The sequence below is a fragment of the Ovis aries genome, chromosome 1, assembly GCF_016772045.2.
Source record: "Ovis aries strain OAR_USU_Benz2616 breed Rambouillet chromosome 1, ARS-UI_Ramb_v3.0, whole genome shotgun sequence".
In the NCBI taxonomy this organism is placed as follows: domain Eukaryota; kingdom Metazoa; phylum Chordata; class Mammalia; order Artiodactyla; family Bovidae; genus Ovis; species Ovis aries.
In genome coordinates this window covers 10,976,639-11,003,745 of record NC_056054.1, presented here as the reverse complement: position 1 = coordinate 11,003,745, position 27,107 = coordinate 10,976,639, and the positions used below count along the sequence as shown (strand labels likewise).

The following is a 27,107-nucleotide window of genomic DNA, read 5'->3' as shown; positions in this document are numbered from 1 at the left end:
GGAGTGTGTGTGTTAGTCAACTCAGTCGTGTCCGACTCTTTGCGACCCCATGAACTAGCCACCAGGCTCCTCTGTCCAAGGGATTCTCCAGGCAAGAATACTGGAGTGGATTGCCATTCCCTTCTCCAGAGAAGGTGCTTACGGGGAACAACTTAACAGAGGAGCCTGGTGGACTACAATTCCTGTGGTTGCAGAATCGCACACAACTGAGCAACTGACACTCTCACTTTTCCCCTGAGTTGTAAAGGGCGTCACAGCTGGCTGGTCGGCCACTGAAGGGTCCTGGAGAGCTGGGCAATGAGCCAGATCTTTGGGTCACTGCCCCCCTCCCCCACATGGTCGGCCATCTGTCCTCTGGTGGCCCCTATTCAGGCCTGGGTGCCCACTTCCAAGCCCTCCCCATCACCCTAGCCCGCTCTGGGCCTCCTCTAGGTATGGAGAGGGGGCAGAGCTGGTTAGAGGTCACACCGCTGGAGTCCAAGGGTGCTGGCTTTAGAGATGGTGTTTCTCATCTTTGCACCTCCACGCACAGGAGGGTCAAGAGCCCTCTCCCCCGCTGGCTACATACAGGGGGAACAGAGAACCCTCTAGACTGAGAACCCCGACTTTTATTAGATTCGTTCTCTCCGCTCCCCTCATCCCTTCCATTTTCAACCAGCCTTCCTCTCCTCCCTCAGCCCCTGCCTAGGCCAGCTCCAGCTGGCAGGTTTTTAGTGGACTCAGGGTGCGGTTTGTGGTGCGGGTGAAGGTGTCCACCTCGGGCACGAACTTCTCAGCAGGCACGGTCAGCTTCCGACGGGTGTCCATGCACTTGGTGTCCAACAGCATAGAGTTGGCCTTGCAGGCTATGTCAGCCTGCAGCCGGGCCAGATGCTTGTACAGGGCATCCAGAGCGTCCCTGGGGAGCAGGCATTACCAGCCCACTGCCCCCAGCATGAGGCTGAGAACTCAGGGCTGACCGAGCTCACCAGCCTTGAGCCAGGAAGCCAGCAGGGAAGCCTGCTGGCAGCCAGGGACCCCAGTGGTGGGAGGTATCTTCCCACCCCTCCTGCCCACTCCCTAGACCTACTGTGCCTGCGCCAGCTTCTGCTTCAGGGCGGCAATGGTTGCCTCTAACTGGTGAACCTCGTCGGTGAGGCCGTACTGTGCCTGGAGGCAAAGGGGCAGGTTGGGAGTCCTAGGTCAGCCATACCAGCCTTCTGCCCACAGGCCTGGGGGGTGGTTGCCCTACACCAGCACTCCTGCTCTGCCAGAGAGTGAGTCATCCTGAGGAATCTTAGCAGGGGCCTGTGCCCTGCTGGGGTGCCCTCACACCTGGTCCCTGCAGAGTTCCACGTTGGGCCGGTAGGTCCTGGCTTCTAGCCTTGTGTGGCACAGCTTCAGGTTCTGTAACTTTCTGCGCAGGTCTTCCTCCAGGCGCCGAATGTCCTCCTGCAGCTCGGCAATCTCCTCCAAGGTCTGCGGGGACAGAGCACCCAGTCTCCACCTGCTCACCTAGTCCAGGGCTTCCTGGCGGGGCTCATCTCACAGCCGAAAGTCCACGCCCCAGGAGACCACGTAGAGAAGGCTCACATTCTTCTCTTGCCACTTGAGCTCACTGTACAGTTTCTCCATCTCCCGCAGCCGCTTCCTGAAGGCAAATTCCGTGGCAACCCTCTGGGCTTCCAGCTCGTTGTTGGTCTGAGGACAGGAAGTAGGCAGGGCAAAGGGAGGGAATAAGCTCTGGCCACCTGAGGGTGTGGCTCAGGTGCAGGGAGGGATGCCATAAGGCAGGGACTTGTGAGTGCCCGCTGGGGCCAGCTCTTCGCCGTGGAGAATCGAGGTGGTGGTGGCGGGGGACTCACCTCGGCAATAGTGAGGGCGATGGCCTCCCTCAGCTCGATGGCCCTCTTCATCTCAGCCTCTCCGCGGTCCTTATTGAACTGACTGAAGTCATCCCACTGCTGGAGTGTGGTGGAGCTGCAGGCGGCAGGAAACAGTAAGAGCATGGCCTCTGCGGGGAGGAAGGGAGAGGGAGTGAAGCGTCCTTCTTACCCACTGGGCACACGTGTGGGATTGATCTTCAGAGAGATGTTCGGGGACTTGAGGTTGAGAGAGAGGCAGCCTCTGTCAATGTCCAGTGTTTCCATTTTGCCACGATGGTCAGAGCTGAGCTGCTGTCGGGCTTCCTGCAGGAGGCTGGGGGGCACGGAAGAGACTGGATCAGTGAACCATCCCTCCAAGGCAGCCCCGGAACGCAGTCCCCTACCCTGGTGCTGAAGGGACAGGGAGGGATGGGAAAGCTGAGGTGACAGAGGAGCTGCTGCTGCAGTTGAGACAAAGATGGGCACAGCTGGATGAGCCCCCTACAGACAAAATTAGGGCACCCAAATGCTTGTACACACCCACAGGGCATACACCCACATGGCTCACGTGCCCAGAAAGTCAGGGATGATGGCAAATGGACTCATCCCTCATGTTTCCAATCAATAGATAACAGCTGCCGGGAGCAGTGTCACGAGAAGTATTCTGAGACCATGTCCAGGAGGTGCAAAAAGTGCTAGCCTCCCAGGGCAGGGGAACATGAGAATGCCGTCTTTCTCTTACAAGAGCTTCTCAAAGGCCTGGCTGATCTTCTGTTGCAAGGCCTTCTTGGTGGCCTCAATGACCTCCACCTCTTTGTGCAGCTCCTCCTCCACAGGGTCCTTCACCACATCAATGTCACGCCGACTCTCCCGCAGGGTCAGGCATTCAATTGCCACATCCAGAGGCAGGTTCTTGGCCTGCAGGTTTTGCTCCGCTGACTCTTTCATCTAGAAGAGAGAGGGGACAGGGGGCTGGGGGGCCATCCTACTGGGAAGCAGCTCTCATCACCACTTTAGCCGAGGGGACAGTGAGTGACTCAGATGGACAAGCCACCAAATACCCAGACCCGAAAGAGGGGAAGGAGAGGAGGTCGTCCTTGAGCAGGGTCTCCTGGCACCCTGCCCTGGCTCCCTGCCTGTGCCAGGGCGTCGATCTCAGCATCTAAATCTGTCAGACACTTGTCCAGCATCTCCTTCCATCGGTTGACAGTATCGATCCTCTCTGCCAGCCGCGTCCTATTATCGTGTTCATCCCAAATGGTCTGGAAGAGACAGACACAGATAAAAAGGCTGTCGAGGGCTGGGAGCTATCCCTCCACCAACCCAGCTGGGCTCCGGACCCCCAACCTGGTTGTTGGTCTCGTTGCGGAGGACCCGGGCCTCCTGGCGGATCTGGTGTGAGGCATCTCGCTGGCGCTCGGCGTTGGTGGACAACAGGTAGCTGTTGGTCTGCCAGTCTGGCAACCGGAAGCGTGGACTGGGCTTGACACTCAGCGTGGCCATGGTGCAGGTCCTGAAGGGTCAGGCCCCCAGGCCTGTTCCAGGACACCTAACTCTGCAGGAGGGGGCAAACAGGTGGCAGGAAACCATGCAGCAGAGCCTCTCCTGGGCTGTAGCCCCTCTAAAGGACATGCTCCTGTCCATTTTTCGTCAGTTCCCTTCCTTCCGGAAGCCTGCTTGGGAACAGCTCTCCCTACATTCAACTTTGAGGCATTAACTAAGTCTCCTCCCACCCATCCAGCCACAGACACAAGCTGTGGCACCTTTACCTTACTGAGGCACCTTCACCCTGGAGTAGGTGAAAGGGGATAATGAGGTCCCTCTGGGTGTGTATGTTAGACCAAGTGCTTAGTAGGGCTGGCAGAGTGGGTGGGTAGCAGGAATCCTTGTTGTTTAGCAGGAATTGTTGCTGTTTAGTCGCTAAGTCTGGTTTGACTCTTTGCAACCCCATGGACTGTAGCCCTCTGTCCATGGGATTTCCCAGGCAAGAATACTGGAATGGGTTGCCATTTCCTTCTCCAGGGGCTCTTCCCAACCCAGGAATTGAACTTGCCTCTCCTGCACTGGAAGGCTGATTCTTTACCGCTCAACCACCAGGGAAGCCCTTGTGTTAGTCGCTCAGTCATGTCCGACTCTTTGCGACCCCGTGCACTGTAGCCTGCCACGGAAGGGAAGGGCGCTCGCCGGGCCGGGAGACCCGACCGCCCCGGTCCCGCCCGCGGCGAGGATGCCCGACCGCGCGACGCGCCCTCGGGTCCGCGAGGGTCGCGGCGCGCCGCCGCCACCGCGCGGGAGGCACGAGGGGGAGGGGCGGGGTGGTGCGGCGGGGAGGAGGGCGGCGGGCCACCCTCCTTTCTCCCTCCTCCACCCCGCCCGGCCCGGGCCACCACACCGGGGACGGGTGTTCTGTCCACGGAATTCTCCAGACAATGATACTGGAGTGGGTAACCATTCCCTCTCCAGGGGATCTTCCCCACCCAGGCGTTGAACCGGGTCTCCTGCACTGCAGGCGGATTCTTTACCGTCTGAGCCACCCTGGGAAGCCCAGGGAAGCCCTGGGTAGCAGGAAAAATAGACCTTAATCCAATTTTCACCCCTACTTGCAGGAACCAAGTCCTGTCGATTTTCTTTTCTTTCCCTGCCCTAGCTTTGGGACAAGATCCGGAGGGATCGAAGAGAAGGTGCCCTGTTCTCCGCCTGGAAAAGACAGGCTAGTCTCCCAAGTTGGCTCTGGGGAATTAGGGGTGGGGGCGCTGTCACGTTCCCTCTCTCCGCCCTCTACTGGAGGAGGAGGAGGAGGAGGAGGAGGAGGAGAGGGGGGCAGTGAGGGATCCCCACTGGGAGGAGCCGGGCTTTGTCTGGTTCCCAGCCCAGCCCCTCCCATTCTCCCGGGGTAGTCTTCTTTAGTTTATATTACTACCCCGGCACGAAGAAAGGAGCGGGAGGGAGTTCGACCTTAGGTGTCAGCACCCCGCCCCCGCCAGCCCGGTCCCCTCGTCCTCTCACCTCCTTCCGCGCTCGCACTTCCGCCTCCCTTGGCCAGCTCCTCTGTTAAGCGCCCCCGGTTGCTAGGCACCCCGGTTGCTAGGCACCCCGTTCTCCGCGCGCCGTTCACCTCTGCCAGCCTCTTTAGCTTGGCCGCCGCTGGGGCGGCGCCGGCGGCTTTGGGGCGCAGAGGCCTTCCGGGTAGGAAAGGGCCGGTGGCTGGGCTAGTGCTGCGGAAAGTGCAGCGAGGATGGGGAGGGAGTCAGGATACGGCACTCACTTCATTGAAAGTTAACCATTTTTATTTTGATAAAGGTCACCCACCAACATGGCAAAAGAAAAAAAAAAAAGGTACCAAAGTCATCCTCAGGCTCACTCCCCAGTGGGTATCCTTCCAGAATGTGTATATATTTAACACTATTTACACACATTCTTTTGATCCTATCTTTCCCAACAATTTCATCATCTACTTGACGTCATAAAAGGAATGATCATCGTATTTGGAGAGAGCACGTCCCTGGGAGAGGTCACTGAGGTTTTGGAAGTAGTAATGCTCACAATTCAACCGTTTCTTTAAAAAGGAGAAGGGGAAAAAAAATTCAACCGTGCCAGGACCGTTTTAGGCATTGGAAAATGTTGATCGTTAATGTACATAACTGATAGGTGAGGCAGGCATGACCCCCATTTTTGCCAGCAACTAAAGAGCCTGGCGAGGATGGAAAGTTTGGTCCCTAGGTCTATCTTCTCTCAATTACGACTCCACACTGCCTCTAGTGGTGGCGCTGGGCAAGAGGGTGGCAGGGATGCCAGCCTCAGCTTGCCGGCCAGCTGCTCTTCGGAGGGCTGCGCAGAAAGATCCTAGGAGGTGGGTGCTCTGACCACCACCGTCTTACCGGCGAGAAAACAGGCTCAGAGAAGTGAGGAACCCTGTGCCCAGGGTCACATGATAAGCGGTAGAGCCTGGATCCAAACTCAGGCCGTCTGCTCCAGAGGCTGAGTTTAGGTTTTTTTAGATGGAGGATAAGAGAAGAGTCCAACGGGACTCCTCAGTTTTAAAACAGCAGTGAGTGCGGGGTGGGGTGGGGTGGGGGAGGTGGGGGTGCGGGGTTGGGGTGGGGTGGGGTGGGGGGGGGGGGCTGGTGGGGAGCGCGTCACAGAGAGAAGAGAGGTTAGAGAACCCAGGGCTTGGTAGGCAAGGGGATGCTGAGGTTGGTTTTTGAGTAGTTTGAGGTAATTGTCGTGGATCCGGTACTGCAGTCTAGCCGACAGAAATGTGAGTCTGGAACTCTGCAGAGAGACTGAGGTTGGAAACATTTCCAAGACTTCTTTAATCACAAAATTTTTTTTTCCACAGAATATTTTCTAAACTCTAATACGTGGCTCATAAGCCAGACATGCATGGAAATTTGTGATATAGCTCTTTATACTAGGATTAGTGAAGACAGAAAAATATAAACCCCTGGAAAAATTGTTAGAAAAAATGATCGGATTTTGGCATAGATATTTGGAAACGTAACCAGAAGAAGTCAACAAATATGGAAGAATGGTGGTGGCTTTGGCACGCATCTCTGACTGTGGTGGCCTTGATGTTCATGACTCCTGAGGCTTCGGCACATCCTGACCAGGGACAGAAGGCATTAGAAGAAAAGGTCAGACAGCTGATGGACTGGACTAAGAGAGACAGGGTGATGAGGATGAACACTGCTGCCTTCAACCACTTTGTATTAGAAAAGCCAAGAAACTACTCCGTTATTGCAATGTTTACTGCTCTCCAGAGATTTAGATCATGTGTACCATGCAAACTTGCTGTTGAAGAATTTCAGATCTTGGCAGGTTCCTGGCAGTTCTCCAGTGCATTCAGCAACAAGGTATTTTTTGCTATGCTGGATTTGGATGAAAGCCCTGAGGTCTTTAAAACGCTCCAGGTGGAGGAAGGTCCAGTTGTCCTCCATCTTCCTGCTAAAAGTAAATTCACGGCAGCTGACATTTATAATTTCCAAGTCAGGGATATCGCTGCGCAGCATATGTTCACATGGGCAGACGACAGAACTGGGAGATGGATAGGCAATTTCACAACCAGACAGCCTATACATTTTCACTATCCCTTCAAGTTAGGGATATCTTTGGCTCTCATCGGTGGACTTGTGTATGTATTGAAATGGAAGAGGACATTTATTTTTAGCAAAAATTTTTGGGCGGTTTTAGCTCTGTGTTTTGTAATCTTGATGTCATCTGGTCGAATGTGGATTCATATACAAGGAGCCCCGTTTGCTGAAAGCAAAACTCACACAGGACAGATACATTATATTCAAGACATGTATTTCTTTCAGTATGTAGCAGAAATGTACATCATTTCTCTGTTTTATATGTGCATTACCCTGGGAATGGTGCTGTTAAATACAGCTGCCACCTCTCGTATGAACATGATAAGGAGGAAGATAATGTCCGTGACTGGTATGTGTCTAGTCGTCATCTTCTTCAGTTGGCTGCTTTCTTTCGTCAGAATTAAGTATCATGTCTATCCATTCAGAATTCTCATGAATTAAAAAGGATCCTAGAGATGTTAAACAAGGAAGCAAGAAGCTTTTTTTTTTTTTTTTAATGTGGAGGCAAAAACATGAAGCGGAAGAATATGAACTCATAGCTTCTTTAAGTGATTGAGATTTAGCCAAAGGAGACATGTGGTGCTTTGGTAATAACAAGCTGTTTTTTTTTCTCAACATCTGTTATGGTATGTATCTTCTCTGTTCTTCTCAATTTTCTCCTCCCAGTAAATGTCATATATTACCTTACTTAGTGAATTCCAATGACTAAGACCCTCAGAGTGTATACTTTTTCTCAGAAGAGGACCATGTTTGAAAGTCCCTTAATTAATACTTTGTCAGCTGATCTTATTCTAATATGAAAAATGTCTTGATAAGGTGTCAATCCCCGCATCTAGCTACTGAAGTTATGCCTGTATTGCCTTTCTTGGAGGCGTGTATTTGCACAGCTTACTAAGCGTGCTGCTCCCTGAGCCTTCCCTTTCTGTAGAGTGCACTTCCACTGTCTAGAGGCAGACAGAGTATCCTTGGTGCTGCATCTCCCAAGTCTTTCCTGCTGAAATACGTTATTGTGCTGCTCAGTGGCTGTAGATATTACAAACGAACTAAACACTGGATTATGTCTCCATGACTATTAATTACTTTTTAACTGGAAAGAGTTCAGATAAATTTTTTAAATTTTTCTTTCAAGAGGACAATTTCTAACAAAATAGTAGTTCCTCTTTTGGTCTTGCTGTGAGGTTGTTTTCAATTAAATTTAAATCCAAGGTGAAAATAAAGATAATTGAGGATGAATGATGATTTTATTCATCCTTTTCTGTTTGGAGGCATGCTAAAATATCAGCTTATTTCCAATATGCAGAAAGGTAAAATGGAACATCTTAAAGGTGGTTCTATTTCAGCCTTTTTACCCTCTTAAGTGGAAAAACAAAGTACAGATTTGGAGATCCCCCTCCCCCACTGTTTAACTGTTTACTATTCTTCTATTTTATATAGACAATCAAAGTTAAGTTCTAAATAGTTTATTAATCTTGGCAAATGACAGCAGAGTTGTATTTTACTATTACACTCTCGTCATCCCTCTGGAAATTTCTATTTTAGAAAAGTTAGAACTTTGTGAAAATGTTTTTCAAGCAACAACAATTTACTGTTACATGAGAAGACTTCTGCAGATTTTCAAATTAATACCAAAAGGGTCTTTTTTTGGAGTACAATAAATTTTTATTATACAGCAATTTTTTAAAAAAGACCTTATCATCGTAGAATTCATCTTCACATTAGAGATTCCCACAGTGAGGGAACAACTTATTACTTATAATTTTATATTTGTGGACAGATTATTTTAGGGCAAGTAAACACATTTGAGGATTAAGTCTTAGTTTAGCATCTGTAACAATTTGAAACCTATCTGAAGGGACCTCTTCCCTACAGGAAACTTCTGTATATTCAGAGTATTCAGAAAATCTCCAGGCTCTTCTTCCTAGGATTTAGAAATCAGTAATGTGAAATATCAGCATTTCTAATTTTAAAATTTCCCTCGGACATGTAACTATCAGTAACTAGTATCAGCTGAACAGGGCTGGGAAGTTTGCAAAAACTAAACACTGCCTAACTTTTTGCAAAGTCTTTACTCTTGAATTAACAGTTTTTCCCTTTCTCTACCATCCTGGGACAAGTATTGAAGTCTGATCAGATACTGAATTCCCTTTCAAAGTTTGATAAATTAAAAGGCAAAGGCTCATATGTAACCTTTAGTTATACTGTGAGTCTTAAGAGAAGCTGAGAGATGCCCCAATAACTCTCCAGCATGCAGAACTCAGTCTGACAACTTCTTGGTTACAATTCCTCTCAAATCTTTCTTCAAAGATTATATTCTAAAAATAAGCAGGGGGACCTCTGTGATGGTCCAGTGGTAAAGAATTTGTCTTGCAATGCAGGGGATACGGGTTCAGTCCCTGATTGGGGAACTAAGACCCTACAGGCCTCAGGCAACTGAGCCCACACACCATGATTGCTAAGCCCATGTGCCATAACTAGAGAGTCCACACACCACAACAAAAGATTCCGCATGAGGCAACAAAGATTCTGTGTTCTGCAACTAAGACCCGATGTGGCCAAATAAATTTTTTTTAAAAGAGATACTTAAAAAAAATCACCAGGTTTTGGTCCAGTGGTTAATAATCTGCCTGCCAAAGCAGGGGACACAGGTTCAATTCCTGGTCTGGGTAGATCCCACATGCCACAGAGTGAGTAAGCCCATGTGCCACTGCTGAGCCCACACTCCACAAGAGAAGCCGCTGGAATCAGAAGCTCATGCAGTGTAACTAGAGAAAGCCTGATCACAGCAACAAAGACCCAGTGCTGCCAATAAATGAATAATACATTTTTTAAAGTTACAAAATAACCAGGTTGAAAAAAAAATCAAGTGATAAAGAGAAGAGATTTGTCTCACCAATGGACTTTTACCTGTTATTGCCTTCTTACTGTGAGTTGAAGAGCATGACAGAGCAGAGGCAAGGAGGTGTACAATCAGTTCTCAAGGTATTAAGTCTAGAAGGTCAGGGGTTCCGTAGCATAGCCATGACTTTATAGATACCCACATCATGATGGTTGAAATAACAAAGCCCCGCAAATGTGAAAGTTGAGAGCCAAAAAGCCCACTGTGGCAGCTTTCAGTGATGCCTCCGCTGGAACATAGTCACAACTTGTCCAGTGTGCCAGTGACTGTGAAGAGAGAGCTGCAGCCAGTCCATCCCAGAGCAAGGATTCAAACATGCTGCTGGAAGTAGGCCTTGGGGCAAAACACTGACAACCCTCTCACCAGTCTAGTGGAGAGCTGCAACTTTGAATCCAGAATGGTGGCTGCATGTTGGGTGAATAGCCTGTATCCCACACGCCACACTCAGGGTATATCATACACTGAGATATGCCTGGGTCTGAACACTGGTGTTTGGAGGAACAGAGCCTGTACTCCTCAGGCACCATAGAGGACACTCAGCCACCAGAGAGTCGCTCCGTCACTCCTTTAAAGGGTCTTAACGTAGATACTAGTAATACTTTTTAATTAAAGATTTAAAACCCATCTTCCAATATAGTAAAAAAAAAAAAAAAAAAAGACTATTCAAGGGAATACCACAAATGGCAAATTTTTATAACCTAAAATCTTTGTAAGAGGGACAAAAACAAATTAGAAAAATTGAACTAATAAAACGGTTTGGCAACCTTAATTTTACATTTGTATAAAAATATTGCAAGTGGGGCTTCCCTGGTGGTTCAGTGGTAAAGAATCCACCTGCCAATGCAGGAGACATGGGTTTGGTCCCTGGTCTGGGAAGATCCCACGTGCCTCAGAGCAACTAAGTACCTGCGCCAGAACCGCTGAGCCTGTGCTCCAGAGCCAGGGAGCCATGACTACTGAACCTCTGTGCTACAACTATTGAAGCACATACACCCTAGAGCCTGCGCCACAGTAAGAGAAGCCTCCTCAGTGAGAAGCTCTTGCAATGCAACTAGAGAAAAGCGTATGCAGCAACAGAGACCCAGCACAGCCAAAGCAAAATTACAAACGAAGACCATCCGAATGACGTTGTGACTGAAATCCTGTTTACTAAAGCATCGACACTATTCCGATATTTTTGGTTTCGGTTTTTGCAACATAATGTGCAAATTCCATCTAGCAGCAAAGAGTACTTTATGCTGCAGTAAAGAGTAATACTGTACAGTTAGCAGTTGCAAGTATCCTTGAACTGGGCTGTTTCTGAGGTCAGTTAGTGAAAAAGTCTATTAATATAATTTGTTTCAGCTGAGAATCAGACATCATATAAAGTTTCATAATTCATAAGCCATGAATATGTCTGCTTTTCTTTTTAAATAAGTGAACCCAAGCATTATTCTTAAAGGAAAATATTTTAATGGAGAATAGGATGAGAAAAGTGCTGCTCTATAAAGGCATTGCAAAGGTCTTTATAGATTGTAGAAATTATAGAAGTAACAAAAGTGACAAGGTAGGAAAATAGCCATCGTTTTTCAACAGATAAAAACTAAAGCTTCCTGTCCTTTATGATAGAAACATTTTATCAAACATTGTAAAAATGATCCTGTCCTCTCTTGGCACTGACAGATTAACCTAATTAATGTCCTCAAAGCAGCTGCAAGCTGTGCAAGTCTCAGCAGCCAAAGAATTTGTCAAATGATCAAAGGACTGAAACATGGAAACTATGAGAACTTAAGAGTTCAAGATGTACGGCCCCCCCAAAAAATGAAAAACCACCTTGGAATTTTCCTTAGATGACCACCTCACTTCTGTAGGTCTTACTGTAGTGCTCTGAGCACCCTTTTCTCTGAAGAAAGTTTCAAGCAGCTGGATTTTAATAGAATTGGTGACTTGGTCTGTCCAGTTCAGCCTGTCTTATTAATCAGTCAGAGCAGTTGGTTGATTACTGTCTGCTGAGATAACCGTCATGATTTTCTGGTACACTTGTGTACGCTACCAGGCTTCTCTGGTGGCTCGGATGGTAAAGAATCTGCATCTGCCCGCAAGGCAGGAGACTCGGGTTCAATCCCTGGGTCAGGAAGATGCCCTGGAGAAGGGGAAGGCTACCCACTCCAGTATTCTTGCCTGGAGAATTCCATGGACAGAGGAGCCTGGAGGGCTACAGCCCATGAGGTCGCAAAGAGTTGGACACGACTGAGTGACTACACTATCACTTTTTCACTATGTTTACTACAGCCTGACTTATCAGAGCATGCCTTCGCATCACTGTTACACATATTTCCCCCATTTAGGTGTATGAATCTGGGTATAGTTATTGATGTTTTCTGAACTTATATCAGTGGGTTTGGGGCAAGACTGACATTAGAGTGATTTTCTTCTATTTGTCAAATTTAACAGCTGACACATGTAGTTAAAGAAACTCAACCCATCAGCATTTGTTAGTTAAGGTAACCAGTGCTTCTTCAGCATCAGTAACAAGATCCTTCAAGAACACAAACTGTACTGTTAGGGTTGCACCGAGTCTGGGGACATGGAGGTGGGGTAAGCCTGGGGTGCAGGATACATAATAGCAAGATGGCATCAGACTGAATTCTCTGATGTTGTGGAGAACAGAAATAGGGAAAACATATAAAGAAGGAACAAGTGTCTAATATTTAGGTTGGAATCCTTCAAAGTAGTTGAGTTCCTCCTAGGTAAGGAGCTCATTCTTATAGGTCATTCCTGCTTGGCTGGAGGCCTCAGGTCCTGCTAGGGTTCCTTTGAGTCACACATTTGCAAACTGGGCAAAGAGCGATGGGGGCTGTGGAGTCAGCTCCATCCAAAGGGGACAGCCACTCCTGAGCTTCCCCTTGTGGCAGCTGTGAAAGGGCTCTGAAGCAGTAGTGAAACTGATGAATCGCTTTATGTTGGAAGGGATTTTTATGTGAGATCTTCTGATTTTTTAAATGTTGAGTCAGTTCAGTTCAGTAGCCCAGTCATGTCCGACTCTTTGCGACCCCATGGACTGCAGCACACAGGCTTCTCTGTCCATCGCCAGCTTTTAAATGTTAGCAACCAATAAAAATATTTTCAACACCGAACAAAAATTATTTGCAGACCGAAACTGGCGGCCAACTTGAGACCTCTGAGTTTAGTCTATTAACTTCAATTATGAAATGAAAAGTAATACAGCTGAGGTCGTGCGGTCGTGACTGTTGAGAGCTGTTTTCAAAATTTCAGTCCAGTGTTGTCTCGCGTATCGTCCCTGGGCTGTGTATCCAATACTTCTGGGCCTGTGAAGATTTCTCCAATTCATTTCTGTTTCTCTTACCTATTAAGTTCCTTCACCGCTTGGCAGTTTGCAAGCTTGACTTCTTCCTTACTCCTCTTTCCACCCCACCCAGTGTCTGTTATTTAAATAAAGGAAGGAGAGTCTAAGAGACTCAATGTCTTATTTAGATGGGTGAGAAAGTTTTTAAATTGTATTTTACATCTCTTTATTTCCCCCCTATGGAGCTCCAGACCCATCAGAGTTGGGTTTTTTTTTGACATGCATAACTTCCCTGACCAGGGGTCAAACCTGAGTGCCCCTTGCTGTGGAAACACAGTCTTAGCCACTGGACCATTGGGAAAGTCCCAGGGAGAACCTCTTTAACCCCTGAGTTCTATCTGCATGCCCAGCACTATTAAGTACTTTCCAACTATTAACTCATTGAATATCCCAACAGCCCTACTATTATTTAGAAGCATCAAGGAACTTGTCTAGAATCCAGGACTTTATGATTCTTAAAGCCTAAATTCTTTCTACTCTTTCACACTAACTCCCTTTACCTAAGCCTGAAGTGCAGTAATGATGAACACACACCAACAGAAAGTTTGGAGCAAAGCTTTTCTTTTTATTGCAGTTATTAGTGAAAGTTACACTTCAAACTGATGCTAAGCAACACTAAAACCATTAATATTTTAAAATCAAGGATTAAAAACAAATACAACATAGAACTCTTCCAATACACAGAATGGCAGAAAAAAGAGGAGTGGTTCTGTCACAGGACACTTTAGTGACAGTTTGGCTCAGAAAGAATTATGACAATTTCTTTAACATAAAATATTGTAAGTGACTGAACTGCTTAAAAAGCGGCTTGAAGCGTCTCAATCTCAACCCTAGGTTTTTTGTAGTAAAGATTTTTTTGGGGGAACATAATTTAAATACCCCCCCAAAGCATTTTTGTTTAAAAACTTTATTTGCCTTCTGCTCGTCTTAATGACATACAGTTTTCAAGGAATTAAAATGAAAACCATATCCAAAGCCTGGCCCCCAAGTACACAGTGATAGGACTCAACATTTGGTGTTTCTAATTATACAGTGATTACATATATATCATAGATTAGCTCCCACCCACCATGTAATCCAATTTCCTCTTAATAATATGCAGCCGTCAAGTTTAATATCAGTCAAGATTTTATCTTACAGCATATTACGGACTCAGACTCACCCCACTGACTCCACTGTTTTAACTAATATGACTGTGTAGCTGAACATTAACAAAGGAAGGCTTATAGATAAACATTTTGAAATTCTGCAGTCTCTAAACTACAGTAAATTGTTCTTACTTATGAAAAGCCAACAAAAAAATATAAGGCCAGACCGGGTGTAAGACAGGATAGGGAAGATGAAGAAGGAGGTTTGAGTGTCCATCGTTTTACCATGCTGAAACTTGGTTTCGGTAGAAATATTTGGCAAGAATAGTCAGTGTGGAAAAGGAGGATGGAGAAAGAGGTTACTCTGATTTTATGTAATAATTCAGTTTCAAAACATACTGATATTAACCCCCCCAAATATTTCACATCTGCAGTACAAATAGGCACACACGGTTAAGATGGTTAAAAAGTAAAATTTAAAAGGCTATTTGTCCATCTGCAGGCAGATGGCCCCACCCTCCCCACATGTCCTATATTTACATTTTACTTTTCAGAAAAGCCCCTTTAAAAAGAGTGCTATTTCCTCCTCCATTATTTTGGGTTTAAAAAAAAGCAGCAATTATCTAAAGTGGGAGCAGTTAGCCACGCTTTAGGGGTGTGTATCTGTGTGTAGTATAAATGTTCTCTAGAGTGAGTGGTCAGATTACACTGGAATGGTTATATCACAATTTTAGTCCCCCAAAACATTAAAGAAACACATTTTTTCTATATAAACTTATGTAATACACAGTGTTATAAACATAGAATATTTACACACACACGGACACACACACACCACTGCTTCCCACAGCCTATGAATGCATCCATATAGTTCACAAGAATGATCTTTATTCACAAGATACAGTAATACTTTCATGGGTCTATAACTGAAGACAGATATTAAAGCTACACATTATAGCAAAAACTGTTTAAAAGTATTCCTGAAATATCCAATGTTCTCAGCTATCTGACCCAGCAAGGTGGGTTTTTTTTGTTCATTTTCCAAGCATGAACCTCCCCAACTTTATCCTATAAAACTAAGGCAGATATCACCCATGTTAGTGATGAGCTAAAAGCTCAAACTGCCTGCAAGAAGGGGAGATCAGCATCTATAGAAATAAAAAATAAATGTTGAATGCATTCATACCCTGTGTACCTCAAATGCATCCTTTATTTCTTAACAAAACAAACAAGCAAAGGAATTGCTTATACAACCTGTGGTGATGTGCCCTTTGTTTTTTTCCTAGAAACAGGAGCCCCTTACCCCCAGGAAAGTGGGTAAGTCTGTAAAAATGTAAGGTTCCGCCCACAATCCATAAAGATAACTGGGTCAGACACCAACAGGCTGCCTAAAATCACCTGCAGATGCTCCGAACTGAATTTAAATGAAGAAGAAAACCCTTTTAATATGATTTTTTACAGGTACATGGTGATTGGAAAGCAAGGTCAACTCTGTGAAGTGTTAAGTGAAAGAAGCACACTTTCCTTCTTAAAACCTAACCCCGTACTCCAAAAAAAGGTACAGAAAAATCTGCAAGAAACAAAGGGATAACAAATGGATAACTATCTGGTTGTGCAACAGCCTCTGATGCCGATCCACAGCAAAAATGCCTGAAGGCAAAAGGCAAAGTTAGTTAAGTTTTGATTATCTGATGGTTTCATCACATTGATCTAACTCGAAATACAATCACAGCTGCCATAGCACCACTAAAAGGAGTTTGGTTTTTGGAGTTGCACTTTTTCCAAAAATGATTACAAAGAAAAATTCAACCTGTGTGATAGCTAGCAGGGGAGAAATGGAACAGAATACGTTTGTAGGCGAACGCCATACCATGATAAAGCCTCAGTTTCTCTTACATTTGTTTGATAAAATGATCCAGGGTGGTAACTAAAGATACTTTCATAGGGACAAACTGGAAATGAATACTTCATACAACAATATTCTTTTATCTTGAACCTCTGAATCGCTTTTCTTTTGGAGAACTCAAGCACTGTCACAAACATCATCCTAATCTTAGAACTACTTTGTGAGGGAGATGAGGGCAGGTATTATCAATACCATTTTACAAGAACCTAGGCATGAAGAGATTAAGGACACAGAGCAAATTAGTGGTAGAGCTAAACTCCAAGTCTTAGCTCAAGTTTTAGAGGTCTTTAAGATCCCCTGGGGAAGGGAATGGCTACCAACTCCAGTATTCTTTCCTGGAGAATTCCATGGACAGAGGAGGCTGGTGGGCTACAGTCCATGGGGGTGCAAAGAGTCGGACCTGACTGAGCGACTAACACTTTCACTACCCTCAAAGGCAACAAGCTCTCAACCATCTTTTTCCAGTTGTGATCTTCTAAAAGTTCTGGTATTTGAAACTTATTTTGCTTTCTCCTTTATAGTTCAGGTTTGACTACAAAATAAATTTAAAAAAAATTTAATATGGAACTTTGCACACACTAAGAGGCATATAGGTGAGAGATATATCTACAGAACTAAGGTCTGAAATAATATGTAAATTAAGAGGACATAATAGTCTTAAGTATTCATTTAATATAATTTTTATATATTTAAGGTGACATGTCAGAATCAGTTACAAATCATCTGATGTTTAAATCAGAGTCTGATTCATTAAAACCAGAAGATACATTAATTTTTCCTTAAGAATATGGGCATCACTGTTGCAAAAAACTGAAATGTTACTTTCAGGAGTAATTTTCTCTATTACTTTGCTATAACATCCTATTTCAGATACATATTCTGTACACGTTATCACTCTACAGGTAGCAAAAACCTTTACGGACAGAGAATAGCTGCAGCACTAACACTTTCAATCTTAATTCTCATTTAACCAACTCAGGATTTCTATCATTATTAACTAAAGTTACATTCTAATGATTCTTATTATCTTTTCTCTTTTATCCCTCCCCCTTTTAATAGTGTGTGTGTTTGTGTGTGTCTGTAAGGGGGAGGAGAGAGAAGAACTGCACGATTCATAAATGGGATAAGACACTGACAACATCCCAAAACAGAATGATGGCACTCAAGTAAATCAAAGAATGGTATGTCAAAGAAAAAGCTTTAGAACCCAAACATGAAAACAGTATTCAGAGAGCCTCTCAATCAAGCCATAACTTGTGGTATGTGATCTTTCTTTCCAAAGCATTTTAAAGACATTTGCTCAAAGCAGAATTCTATATAAATTGTCTCTAAATCTTTATTCTTTCTTTTCTAAAGAGGAGAATGGTTGTACTCTGGGCTAAGAAATGAGAAAGCTCCTGGAAATCTTTTTCAGAATCTTACGGGGACAAAGTATTAGATTTTGGTTAGTGCTTGCTAGACCTGATTTCTGAATTAGAAAAACAGCACATGCAGGATCATCAATCAACACTATGAGATCATTCCCTTTCCTTTCTATGAAACAGGGAGATATTCGCAGTTAGTCACCACCAGAGATCCAAGCCTGTTGCTACCAAAACCAAATGTTTACCTGCTACCAAAGGTTCCTCTTGTTAAACTCCCTGGGATCAAACTGTATCCATTAACCTGGCTGGACTATCTATGTTAGGCAAACTTCCCTCTTCATCACAGCCTACCAGTGTTTTCCCCAAATCTTTTATCAAAAAATATATATATTTTTTTACAGGAAAAACTACCTTGTCTGGGAAGGTTCTGTTTTATGTTTTCTATATAAAGGGAAAAGCTGGAGAAGCTTTGTTGATAGCAATGTCGTGGCTCTATTTAAGAAAAATACTTCATTTTAAAATTACAATTCAGAAGCAACGTCTCTAATGAAGATAGATATACCTTTAGATCTGGGACAACAAACAACATAAAATACATTTAGTTTACAGTGACACTTTCTTAGGTTCAAATAACAAGAGTTCTTCTTTTACAATGTGACTATGAGAAATAGGTAAGTATCAAACAATTTAAGGTTTCTGTCCAAAAGGATTCCAGCAAAGAAACCTTTTCCTTTTCCTCATTTCCCCCCTTACTACATACTCTTACAAACCCACTAGTCCATTTCTTCACAAAGATCTCCTATCACACCTGCAACATTTTTTTGTAGAAAAGTTCCCCCTTCTTTGGTTCTAAAAATAAAGGGCCAAATTAAAGGATTTTTGTTTGTCCTTCCAACTAAAGCCATGAAGTAAATAAAGCTGGAAAGTTTTAGGCATTAAATACCAGAGTAATCTCCCTCTCTAGTCTCTGGCACAAGCCTTTTAAACTTAAAACATAACATTGTAGATTTGCATATAATCAATTTTTAGAAATAAAACATCACACAAAAAAGCAAAGTTCTAATGATCAATATTCCTATCTGTTTCCTACTCACGTAAGACTATTCATGACAGCTCTAAGAGGTGACTCTAAGCTTGAGCACGTCACCCAGTACTTCAGCATGGTAATTCAGCACTGATGCTAGGTACCCTGATTTATGGAGCCAATCATAAAGAGCGAAATAAGCTCTATATGTCAGGTTCCTAAGAGCTTTTGGAAGGAAAAAAAGAAAACAAAGGAGGACTTCTACTTAAAGCTGCCTTAAAATACTGGCCTACAAGAATCATATGCCTGCCAACCTAGGGCAATGTTGAAGCATAATGAATAAAACTATTAAAATTATGACCACAATAAATATCCTTAAGAGGGGAGCATATACTTGCAACAAAAATATATCTGACTGCTCAAAACATATTTAGTTTTTTTGTATCAACAAATTCCTATAATCAGAATCAGTTCAGTTCAGTTCAGTTCAGTCTCGTCCAACTCTTTTCGACCCCATGAACCGCAGCACGCCAGGACTCCCTGCCTGTCACCAACTCCCGGATACCAACCTTCAATTACTACTTGATATCAGGGTAAAGGAAGTAGCTTAGTGTATTATGAATATTTGAAAACCCACTGAAACTGGCAAAAATGTGGGGGAAAAGTGATAATAACTAACATCTATATGAAATCACAGGCTGATTCATTTTAAATTGTTGTTTCACATAATATAAAAATAACATTTTTCTGATTATAATTACTTGAAACTTTCTCATTTACCCTTCTCAGTGAAAGAATATAGTATGGCAAAATGTCATACATTAAACCCTGATAAATTAGAATTTAAAGCTCAGAGGGTGGGATCAAGTTTATCTTTTAATCTCTTACAGAAAAAAATTGGCTTACCAAGAAAATTCACTGTGTAAAAATACAATGGAAATGTTTTACCTGTTTAAGAGAATTCACTTTTTTCATGTACCTTTATAAAAAGTTAATGTCAATACAAATAATCTTGATCTCTTCGTCCATGGGGTCACCAAGAGTTGGACACGACTGAGCGACTGAACTGAACTGATTCACTAGGAAACTAAAGTGACTATATTACACTTGAAATTAATATTATATAATGATACTTTTAACTGTCCTCCAATTAATTCAAATTCATAATTATTACTTAAATGTTTAACTAGCTGAAATACAGTATTAATCAGTCTTTATCTTAAGTTTAGCTATTTAAACTCTGTGAAACAACTTTAAAAGTATGGTAGGGTTAAAACAATTTTAAAAGCACAGTAGGAAAAAGATCAGGGTAGCAAACCTTCCATATAATATAATTATGGCAGGGGAGGGGACACCCCATTTCAAAGTCAATTATCACTGACTTCTGAATCATTTGCTATTTGTTTTCCAGGTCTATAATGGTATCATAATCCTAATGCTGAATGATGTAACCATTTAAGCAGTTTCAACTGTAGCTGAAGTTAGAAAAAGAAGTGTAACAAGCTGGCACCAATCTGCAGATCAGATGAAATCAATCCAGTCTGTTAGTTAGATACTTAAGGGAAGGAAATCTAACTTATAGGAAAGTTCCACTTCCCCTCCACATTTAGGAATCTGTCTAAAGACTGTCTTTTTTAATGCCCACTATATAAACAACATTAAATATTCTAAGTTAGAAAATAGTGTTAATGGTTTATTGGTAAACATCCAAACTCTAGAGTTTATGGAATTAGTAGTTTGGTTGGTATGTTAACATTCCATCTTATCTTAGCTGATATTACAAAGAAAGAGGAAAAGCTAGAAATATCTATAAAAATAAAATACCTTAAAACCAATATCTAAGCAAAATATAAAAGTTGCACACAAATTGTCAATAAATACAAACATCACAATAGAAAAATTAATATTAAAAAAATAAACCCATAATTGCTATTATGACATTATAAAAAATGAAAAAGTTTACTGTGCATGTATATTTGCAGACAGACATAGTACACTCCAAACAATCAATATGATTTCACTATCATTACATAATGCAGCATACAAGGTTACTGAGGTGTGGTGTTCTTTTGTCTGGTTTTTAAGTCTGTTCTTTTCTGGAAGAGTGCTCACCAAGTTCACAAGCAAGAACTGGTTAGGTGATCATTAACTGCTGTTTACTACTTCTAGTTCAGGGGAAAATTGCTTTCTGATAGATTACTAAATTTCCAACCAGTAGGAATAATTCTGCTATTATCCTTCCTTTTACTTATTTCCTCCAAAGCCATGTTCTATTTCTAATTAACCAATTGTACAGATGCACTGCCATCATTTTTTATCTATGCTAGAAAAAAAGAGGGAGACATTTAGAATATATCCTGCTGCCTGAAAGAGAAAAAATTTCCCTAAAGATAGAGAAATAATCATTTTACTTTTCCTATTTCCTTGGTGAGTTGGCTCTATCTTTATATGCAGTCTTCTTTAATGAGGAGTAATTAGAAAAGGCCACCAATAGATATTTACATAAGGGTGAATATGCTGGAGGGGGGAGAGGGTAGCCTATCACATAATTTCTGGCAAATTACCATTGACTTTGGGGGTTTACTACCATACTCGTACCCTTGCTAAAAAGTTAAGCAAACTCGCTGTTTTATGTGCCATATAGATTACCTTCAACACAGCTGAGAACTGAAAGGGTTAATTCTGTTAAAAACTGTTTTTAAACCTACAAAACCTACATTTGGTGAGCATTTACTTAGATACTTTACTGAATAAAAGCTATATTTGGTTCCCTTGGACCAGATTCAGGACAACAAATAACATTATTTGTATGAAACGGTCATACTCTTGGAGTTCTAAAATAATTTATCTTTTAAATTTTTAGCCTCATGCTATTTGAAAAATAAAAGTCTACAGCACCATCTTCTGAAAAGGCACTTTCTAAGAACCTCCTTGCTTTAAAAAATGATTTAAAAATTTAATTCAGCGTTTACCCTGAAGAACATCTTTGCTTTAATGATACGCTAACATAGATACAACATTAGAGTTTGGTTACCTCAGATATTGATTTCAAAAAGGAAGGGAAGCCAATGGCTGGATGGATGATTCGAGAGCATCTTAATTTTGTCATTCTGTTGGCTACCTGATACTTCAAGAGGGCTTCTCATTGGTAAATCTTAACCCTCCATATGAAATTTATTAACCTTCTATCTTTAATTCAAATTAAAATCTTTAGTTTCCATACTTCAAGAGCAAAATATTCTTACAACAATGTAAAAATATAGAGCACTATCTTTGATGGGTAAAGAAAAATAAAATTCAACTAGTAGATAATATTAGCACAAGCTTTGACCACTGTATCTCAGTTAAAATAAATTATTTTGATCAACATGGAAAACTATAAACTGAAATGTACCACTTTTAAAAGCAGGAAAAAGTAAAAAATATTTTTCCCTTTGAGGCTATATATATATATATAGAGAGAGAGAGAGAGAGAGAGAGACTGAGTTTTTCTTTCTGTGAGTCAGCTTAGGTTTCACTAATCACAGTATCATTTCTAGTATTGCCACTGATCAAAAATGTTCTTAGTATAAGTAGGAATTTTTTTAAATGATTTTTTTTGAGAAAATTCTCACTTTCCCATCTATGTACTGATTTTACACATTATTCTTTGCTTTTCAACTCCTAGAGAATCACAAAGTGCTTTATATGATCAAATGAGAGGAGAAAAGGAAAATACAGACAGACTCTAGAGTCACGGTTATACTGCTACTCACAAAGGTCTCATTTGGTATAAAGTCTCGCAAGTATTATTATTGAAGCTTTAGGATATCCACGAATTCTCAAAAGGAATGAAAAGGATTAAAAAAGCCAACATAAAGATACCAGTCCAATGGTGTCTTTTTACATCTTGACTGATAACTCATAAAAGATAATTCAAGTACCAAGTTACTGTTAGTGGCAACTTGTCTTTAAAAAGTATTCAACAGGAAAACATCTAAGAGGATGAATTAAAATAACTATTTAAACCAGGTTTAATGACACTGAATAAAATTTACACAGACCTGTCAGTTAAGCCTCTTGGAAAAACATCACTATCAAGTTTTAATAGCAAGACTACAAAATATTCTAGCTGCATCCAAGTGGCTAGCTTCATGAATTTCATAAAAATCACTACCTATGGTAAATTCATGTTGGCCTCTGAATCAAATACCCACAAAATTTCTTGGATAAGAGTCTCTAATTCCTAGTCTATAATTCATCAGAAATAGATCCTTCAGATTTATTACTGGGATTCTTTTCCTTAAACACTGAGATCCTCTGCCAATCATTTCTAAGGAATGGCAACTCAGCTTTTATTTTCCTAGACATAGCTTAAGTCTGTCATGACTAAGCCTGTCATGAGGTCTGTCATACTAAAATCCATTAGAGAATATATAAGTAAACTTTAGGCAGTGGTGGGTCATTAGAGAACCTATTATAGTTTGGAAAACTAGTATAGGTGTTTAGAAGGCTGGGAGTCTCCATGCTAGAAAGAAGAGATGAATCTTTATCAAGTGCCTTCTAAAACACCTAGTATACTCCTACTAGAATCCCACCTAGACTCTCTTCAAGGAAGATAAATAAATTAATAGGTTATAACCAGGAAGATTTTCATAGACAAATACTTTTTCTGAGAAATGTGTTAAAAGGTAAATATTAAGAAAAAAATAAAGGGCATCTGTATGTCTGTGAAAATAAGCCAAAAACCAGTACTAAGGAGGCTGAGGTACCCTTTTTCAAAACTCTTAAAGTAAAAATCCATATTTTCTAAAACAAAGAAAGAGTATCCTGACATTAAATTGAACCTAAATTGGCAGCACCCTTTGTTATCTTGCTATTTCATGTTCTTAAGTCTTATTTAGGAAAAAAAAAAAAGTTTAACACCAGCCTTGAATCCTGCTCATCTCCTTACTGTTTAGTGCAGTAACTGTCAGACTCTACTTCATTAAATAAATATAGCAGCTACAGTATTATAGATGCCTGGTCCTCAAGGCCATTGACTTGATACTGTGATATAAACACGCATCAGCACTTTACATATTTGCCATCCAGAATATACATTAAGCTCCCAATTCTTCACAAGGAAATCTATCACACCAGTTGCTGGGACTGACATTTTAAAGTCACTCATATATCACAGAAAACAGCAGAGAGAAATTTAGCATTCACTGTATGTGTAGTCAGTGAGCAAGGGCAGGAACAGAAAGGTCACTGTTGAGTTTCATGACCATTTAAACTCAAAACAATCTTTTTTTTCTCCTTTTTTTTAAATAAAAAAGATCAGTGATTCTACACCAGAAGTACAACAATTAAAACAAATTTCAAAAAATATGTGCCATTTAGTCTTTTATCTTAAAATTCTAAGCACAAAGTTTCTTATAATCAAGTTTGATACACCAATTTGTTAGTAAGCAAAATAGAAATATACTATACATATTCTTTCAAGTTAACCAACTTTAAACTAGCAATGTTGAAACTCTAAGAGCACCCTATAAAGAACTCATTTCAAAGGTAAAGCTTTATGTTAAAAAAATTTTTTTTCCTCTGTAAAAGTCCTTCTAAATAGATTTAAATTGTGGGCTTTACTTTAGCACATGTGAGATTAGGTGACTGAAATTAGGTAAAGCAGGTAAACGGGAAAATTATCTACAGTTCTTCCCTAGGCCCTAAAGTCTCCCACATGAATCTGTGAAACTCTCACTGATTAAGGACGATGTTTTACTCATACTGAGCAAACATACACCATCAGGTTTTTACCATCTAAGATATACTATTTCCTTCTCCTGTCTATGTCCTGGATTATATTCAGTGAAATTTCAATGTAAAAAAAAAAATACAACCTTTATAGACATTTTTTGGAAGAGGAGAGGCGGTTGGGAGAAAAATGTATATACTATACAAATATTACGTTATGTAAAGAGCTTTGAAACAGTGTTGTAAATTGCATCTCAGCAACTTCAATATAATAAACATACAAAATACAGTACTTTCTTAATTTTCTGGCAGGGGGACAAAAGATTTCATACCTGTTGGAGGACATGGGCTCAGATTTTAGGCTCAAAATACAGTAAATTGGCATTACGTGGATAATAGGTAAGAGAGAAACTAAAGAGCTAATCCATTTGTTTTCATGTGCAGATGGAATTCTGAAAGGTTAACAACAATGCCCACTGGAAACAATCTGTAATATCTACACTCTGAACCAGTGCAAAAAAAAAAAAAATTTAAATGCAATTTTCATGAGTTACAAAGTGCAAAGCTCCCTTGAATCCAAGGTTACTGATAAACTCGGTTTTGACAGCTTTATAGTATTTTTTAAGATCTTAAAGTGAAGTTAATAAAACAAAAGTTCTGCAAAAAAGTTTTTCAACATTTCAGTGATTTAACTCATTTCAAATGATCAAAATCCTAACTTCCTTTGTCACCATCTCCCTAATTTTAAAAGGAAAGTTACACTAGTGATGAATTAGCAAATAAAGTTTTAAAAATATCATTTTATATTTTCCTGACTCGTTTTAGTAGATGAAAACTGGCAGCTTACCAGTATGATTCTTCAACAAACACGAGCTCTTTTCAAAAATTTAAATGTCTTCTATATCTTAAGCTAGTCATTGTCATTAATTAAATCAAAGTTCTTCAACTTTATTTCTAATATTCAAGGTCAAGACTCATTTAGGAAATTTAACTTCCTTCATTTTCATAATGATTTTTATAAGACATGCTTTAAACTTGAAAATTATAAAACTTTCCTTCTGAAATTAAGGCTATATTACTTTGCCCTTTTAAAATTATGGAGGTGCCTGTTTCTCCCACGATTTGTGGTAAAGATGTAAAACAGACACAGCTTTCTTTTAAAACTGCTTATTGCACTAAAAGAGAGCAAAAACAAATCGTCAGTTCTTAAAATAAACATGATTATATTCCTATAAAAGATGTTGCCAATACGATTCTATAATTATTAAAGCACTACTCTAATAAATATAAAAGAAAAGGAAGCTATACTTCAAAACACATACATATATGTTTATATATACAACACATATATATAAAAATATATATATGAAAATCACATTAAGGTATGAGAGGCAGCAAGTAAACTAGCAAAAAAAGTTAAAAGAAACCTCAACAACCCCTTCTCTCTACCCAATTTCAGAGACCTCAACCCTACACGATTCCAATCATGTAAAACATTTACCCTTTATAAAAGCTTTAAGGGATTTCCATGTATAACACATAGAAACAGAAGACTTTAGAATAGTAGCATCAGTTATAGAGGAGTTACAACTTTTGACAAGTTTTTTTTTTTTTTTTTTGATAGCAGCTTTAACAAATTCACTAAAGAAAAAGAACAGTTTAGGTGCTACTGCTTATATACACATTGCACAAATGGCAAATGTAAGCTGAGGGCTGGAGGGGGCAGACATTCACTCTCACAAAACCATATTTTATATATATATATATATATATGTATATATAAAATAATTTTGTTTCTTAGGAAAGCAATACCAAGAGTTGAGGACTCCAAATTGTGTATGAGACAAGAGATAGGAGTAGGGTGTGCAAAATAAAAATCTAGTTTGCCATGCTTCATATTCAAATGAACCAGATACATGAATATTTGAATGTCACTGGTAGCATCAGGGGAAAAAAATGCGGCAAGGGAGGTAGAGAGAAAAATGAAAGTGGCGGTGGGAGAATAATAAAAGGGAAAGACGGTTCCCCGATGGAATGAACTGTAAAATATATACAGAGATACATATATATCCACTGTCAGTGTAGATCCAGATATATATGCATATGCGGTATGCATGTATATATGTAAAATACACAGATAACTTTTACAAGAATACATGAATGCACATTAATTTTTTTGCACACATCATTGTGAACAATCACTTTGATTATTCATATAGGTGTAGTTTTTTTAAAAAAAAAACCTTCATTTACTTTTTCTTTACTTTTTTTTTTTTTTTTTGCAAAGAGTTGTGCTGCCAAGCAACTTGAGGTAAAGGCATTAAAAGGGTTAGACTACAAGAAAGTGAAAACAAAACAACCGCGATACTTCCTACAGGAGACCGCACAAAAAAGCAGTTGGCTGGTTTCATATTGCATAATGGTGCTGTGTTCCTCGACGAAGTAGACAATCTTCCTGCATCAACATGAAATCAGACCCTGGCCCCCACGCAGTGTTGGTTTCTGTATGGCTGGAGGCATCCTCACCCAGCTGACTCCACTGGAAACATAAGTTGTATGTCGATTCATCTTCCAGTTCTTCCTCTCAGAGAATATCCTTAGACTTTTTAAGCAAAGTACATTGTGCGTAAGGTATCTTGGTGAATCTGTACAGCCTTGGCAAGAGCTTGTGGATCTCGTCCATTGCTCTGTCCTGAAACGTGACTTCCTTCAGCACTGTAAGGAAAGTGGCAATGAGCACAAAACCAATCCCATATTCTGATGTAATAATTCTGAAGAATATTATTTATAGAAAATTTTTTTAAATTAAAAACAAAGAGGCCAGTATAGTGAAC

The 27,107-nt window shown here is 41.2% G+C and overlaps 3 protein-coding genes and 1 pseudogene across 6 annotated transcripts in view; 1 reads left to right on the top strand and 3 right to left on the bottom strand.

Annotated features, from left to right (window-relative positions):
• Positions 1 to 588: 588 nt before the first annotated feature.
• TEKT2 (tektin 2) lies at positions 589 to 4,877 on the bottom strand. Its single transcript, XM_012096691.5, has 10 exons — positions 4,851 to 4,877; positions 3,192 to 3,399; positions 2,981 to 3,106; positions 2,587 to 2,792; positions 2,035 to 2,178; positions 1,845 to 1,959; positions 1,573 to 1,680; positions 1,315 to 1,458; positions 1,070 to 1,149; positions 589 to 898 (listed from the first exon to the last, which is right to left on the bottom strand). The coding sequence occupies exons 2-10, from the start codon at positions 3,345 to 3,347 to the stop codon at positions 685 to 687; spliced, it is 1,293 nt and encodes a 430-aa protein (XP_011952081.1). The 5' UTR covers positions 3,348 to 3,399; positions 4,851 to 4,877; the 3' UTR covers positions 589 to 684.
• On the top strand, positions 1,746 to 23,491 carry LOC121818983 (magnesium transporter protein 1-like). The gene is made up of 2 exons (XM_042245441.2): positions 1,746 to 1,978; positions 6,184 to 23,491. Exon 2 carries the CDS (start codon positions 6,365 to 6,367, stop codon positions 7,373 to 7,375), a length of 1,011 nt encoding a protein of 336 aa, XP_042101375.1. The 5' UTR covers positions 1,746 to 1,978; positions 6,184 to 6,364; the 3' UTR covers positions 7,376 to 23,491.
• Positions 9,931 to 21,148, bottom strand: LOC114110859 (succinate dehydrogenase [ubiquinone] cytochrome b small subunit, mitochondrial-like; annotated as a pseudogene).
• AGO3 (argonaute RISC catalytic component 3) overlaps positions 13,721 to 27,107 on the bottom strand; it is a 125,481-nt gene continuing 112,094 nt past the window's right edge. For all 4 annotated transcript variants that reach the window (XM_004001795.6, XM_060393682.1, XM_042245406.2 and 1 more), the window contains one exon: positions 13,721 to 26,988. In XM_004001795.6, the coding sequence (XP_004001844.1) occupies positions 26,880 to 26,988 (109 nt within the window). In that variant the 3' untranslated portion in view covers positions 13,721 to 26,879. The remainder of the gene's footprint in view (positions 26,989 to 27,107) is intronic.

Bases quoted from the DNA above. Each gene is read 5' to 3' on its own strand.
- TEKT2 (XM_012096691.5), bottom strand. From the start codon at position 3,347: ATGGCCACGCTGAGTGTCAAGCCCAGTCCACGCTTCCGGTTGCCAGAC. The intron at 2,179-2,586 runs GTAAGAGAAAGA...CGTGCCCCCCAG, and splicing joins CAGGCCTTTGAGAAGCTCTT to CCTCCTGCAGGAAGCCCGAC. The intron at 1,681-1,844 runs GTGAGTCCCCCG...TCCTGTCCTCAG, and splicing joins TCGCCCTCACTATTGCCGAG to ACCAACAACGAGCTGGAAGC.
- LOC121818983 (XM_042245441.2), top strand. From the start codon at position 6,365: ATGGAAGAATGGTGGTGGCTTTGGCACGCATCTCTGACTGTGGTGGCC.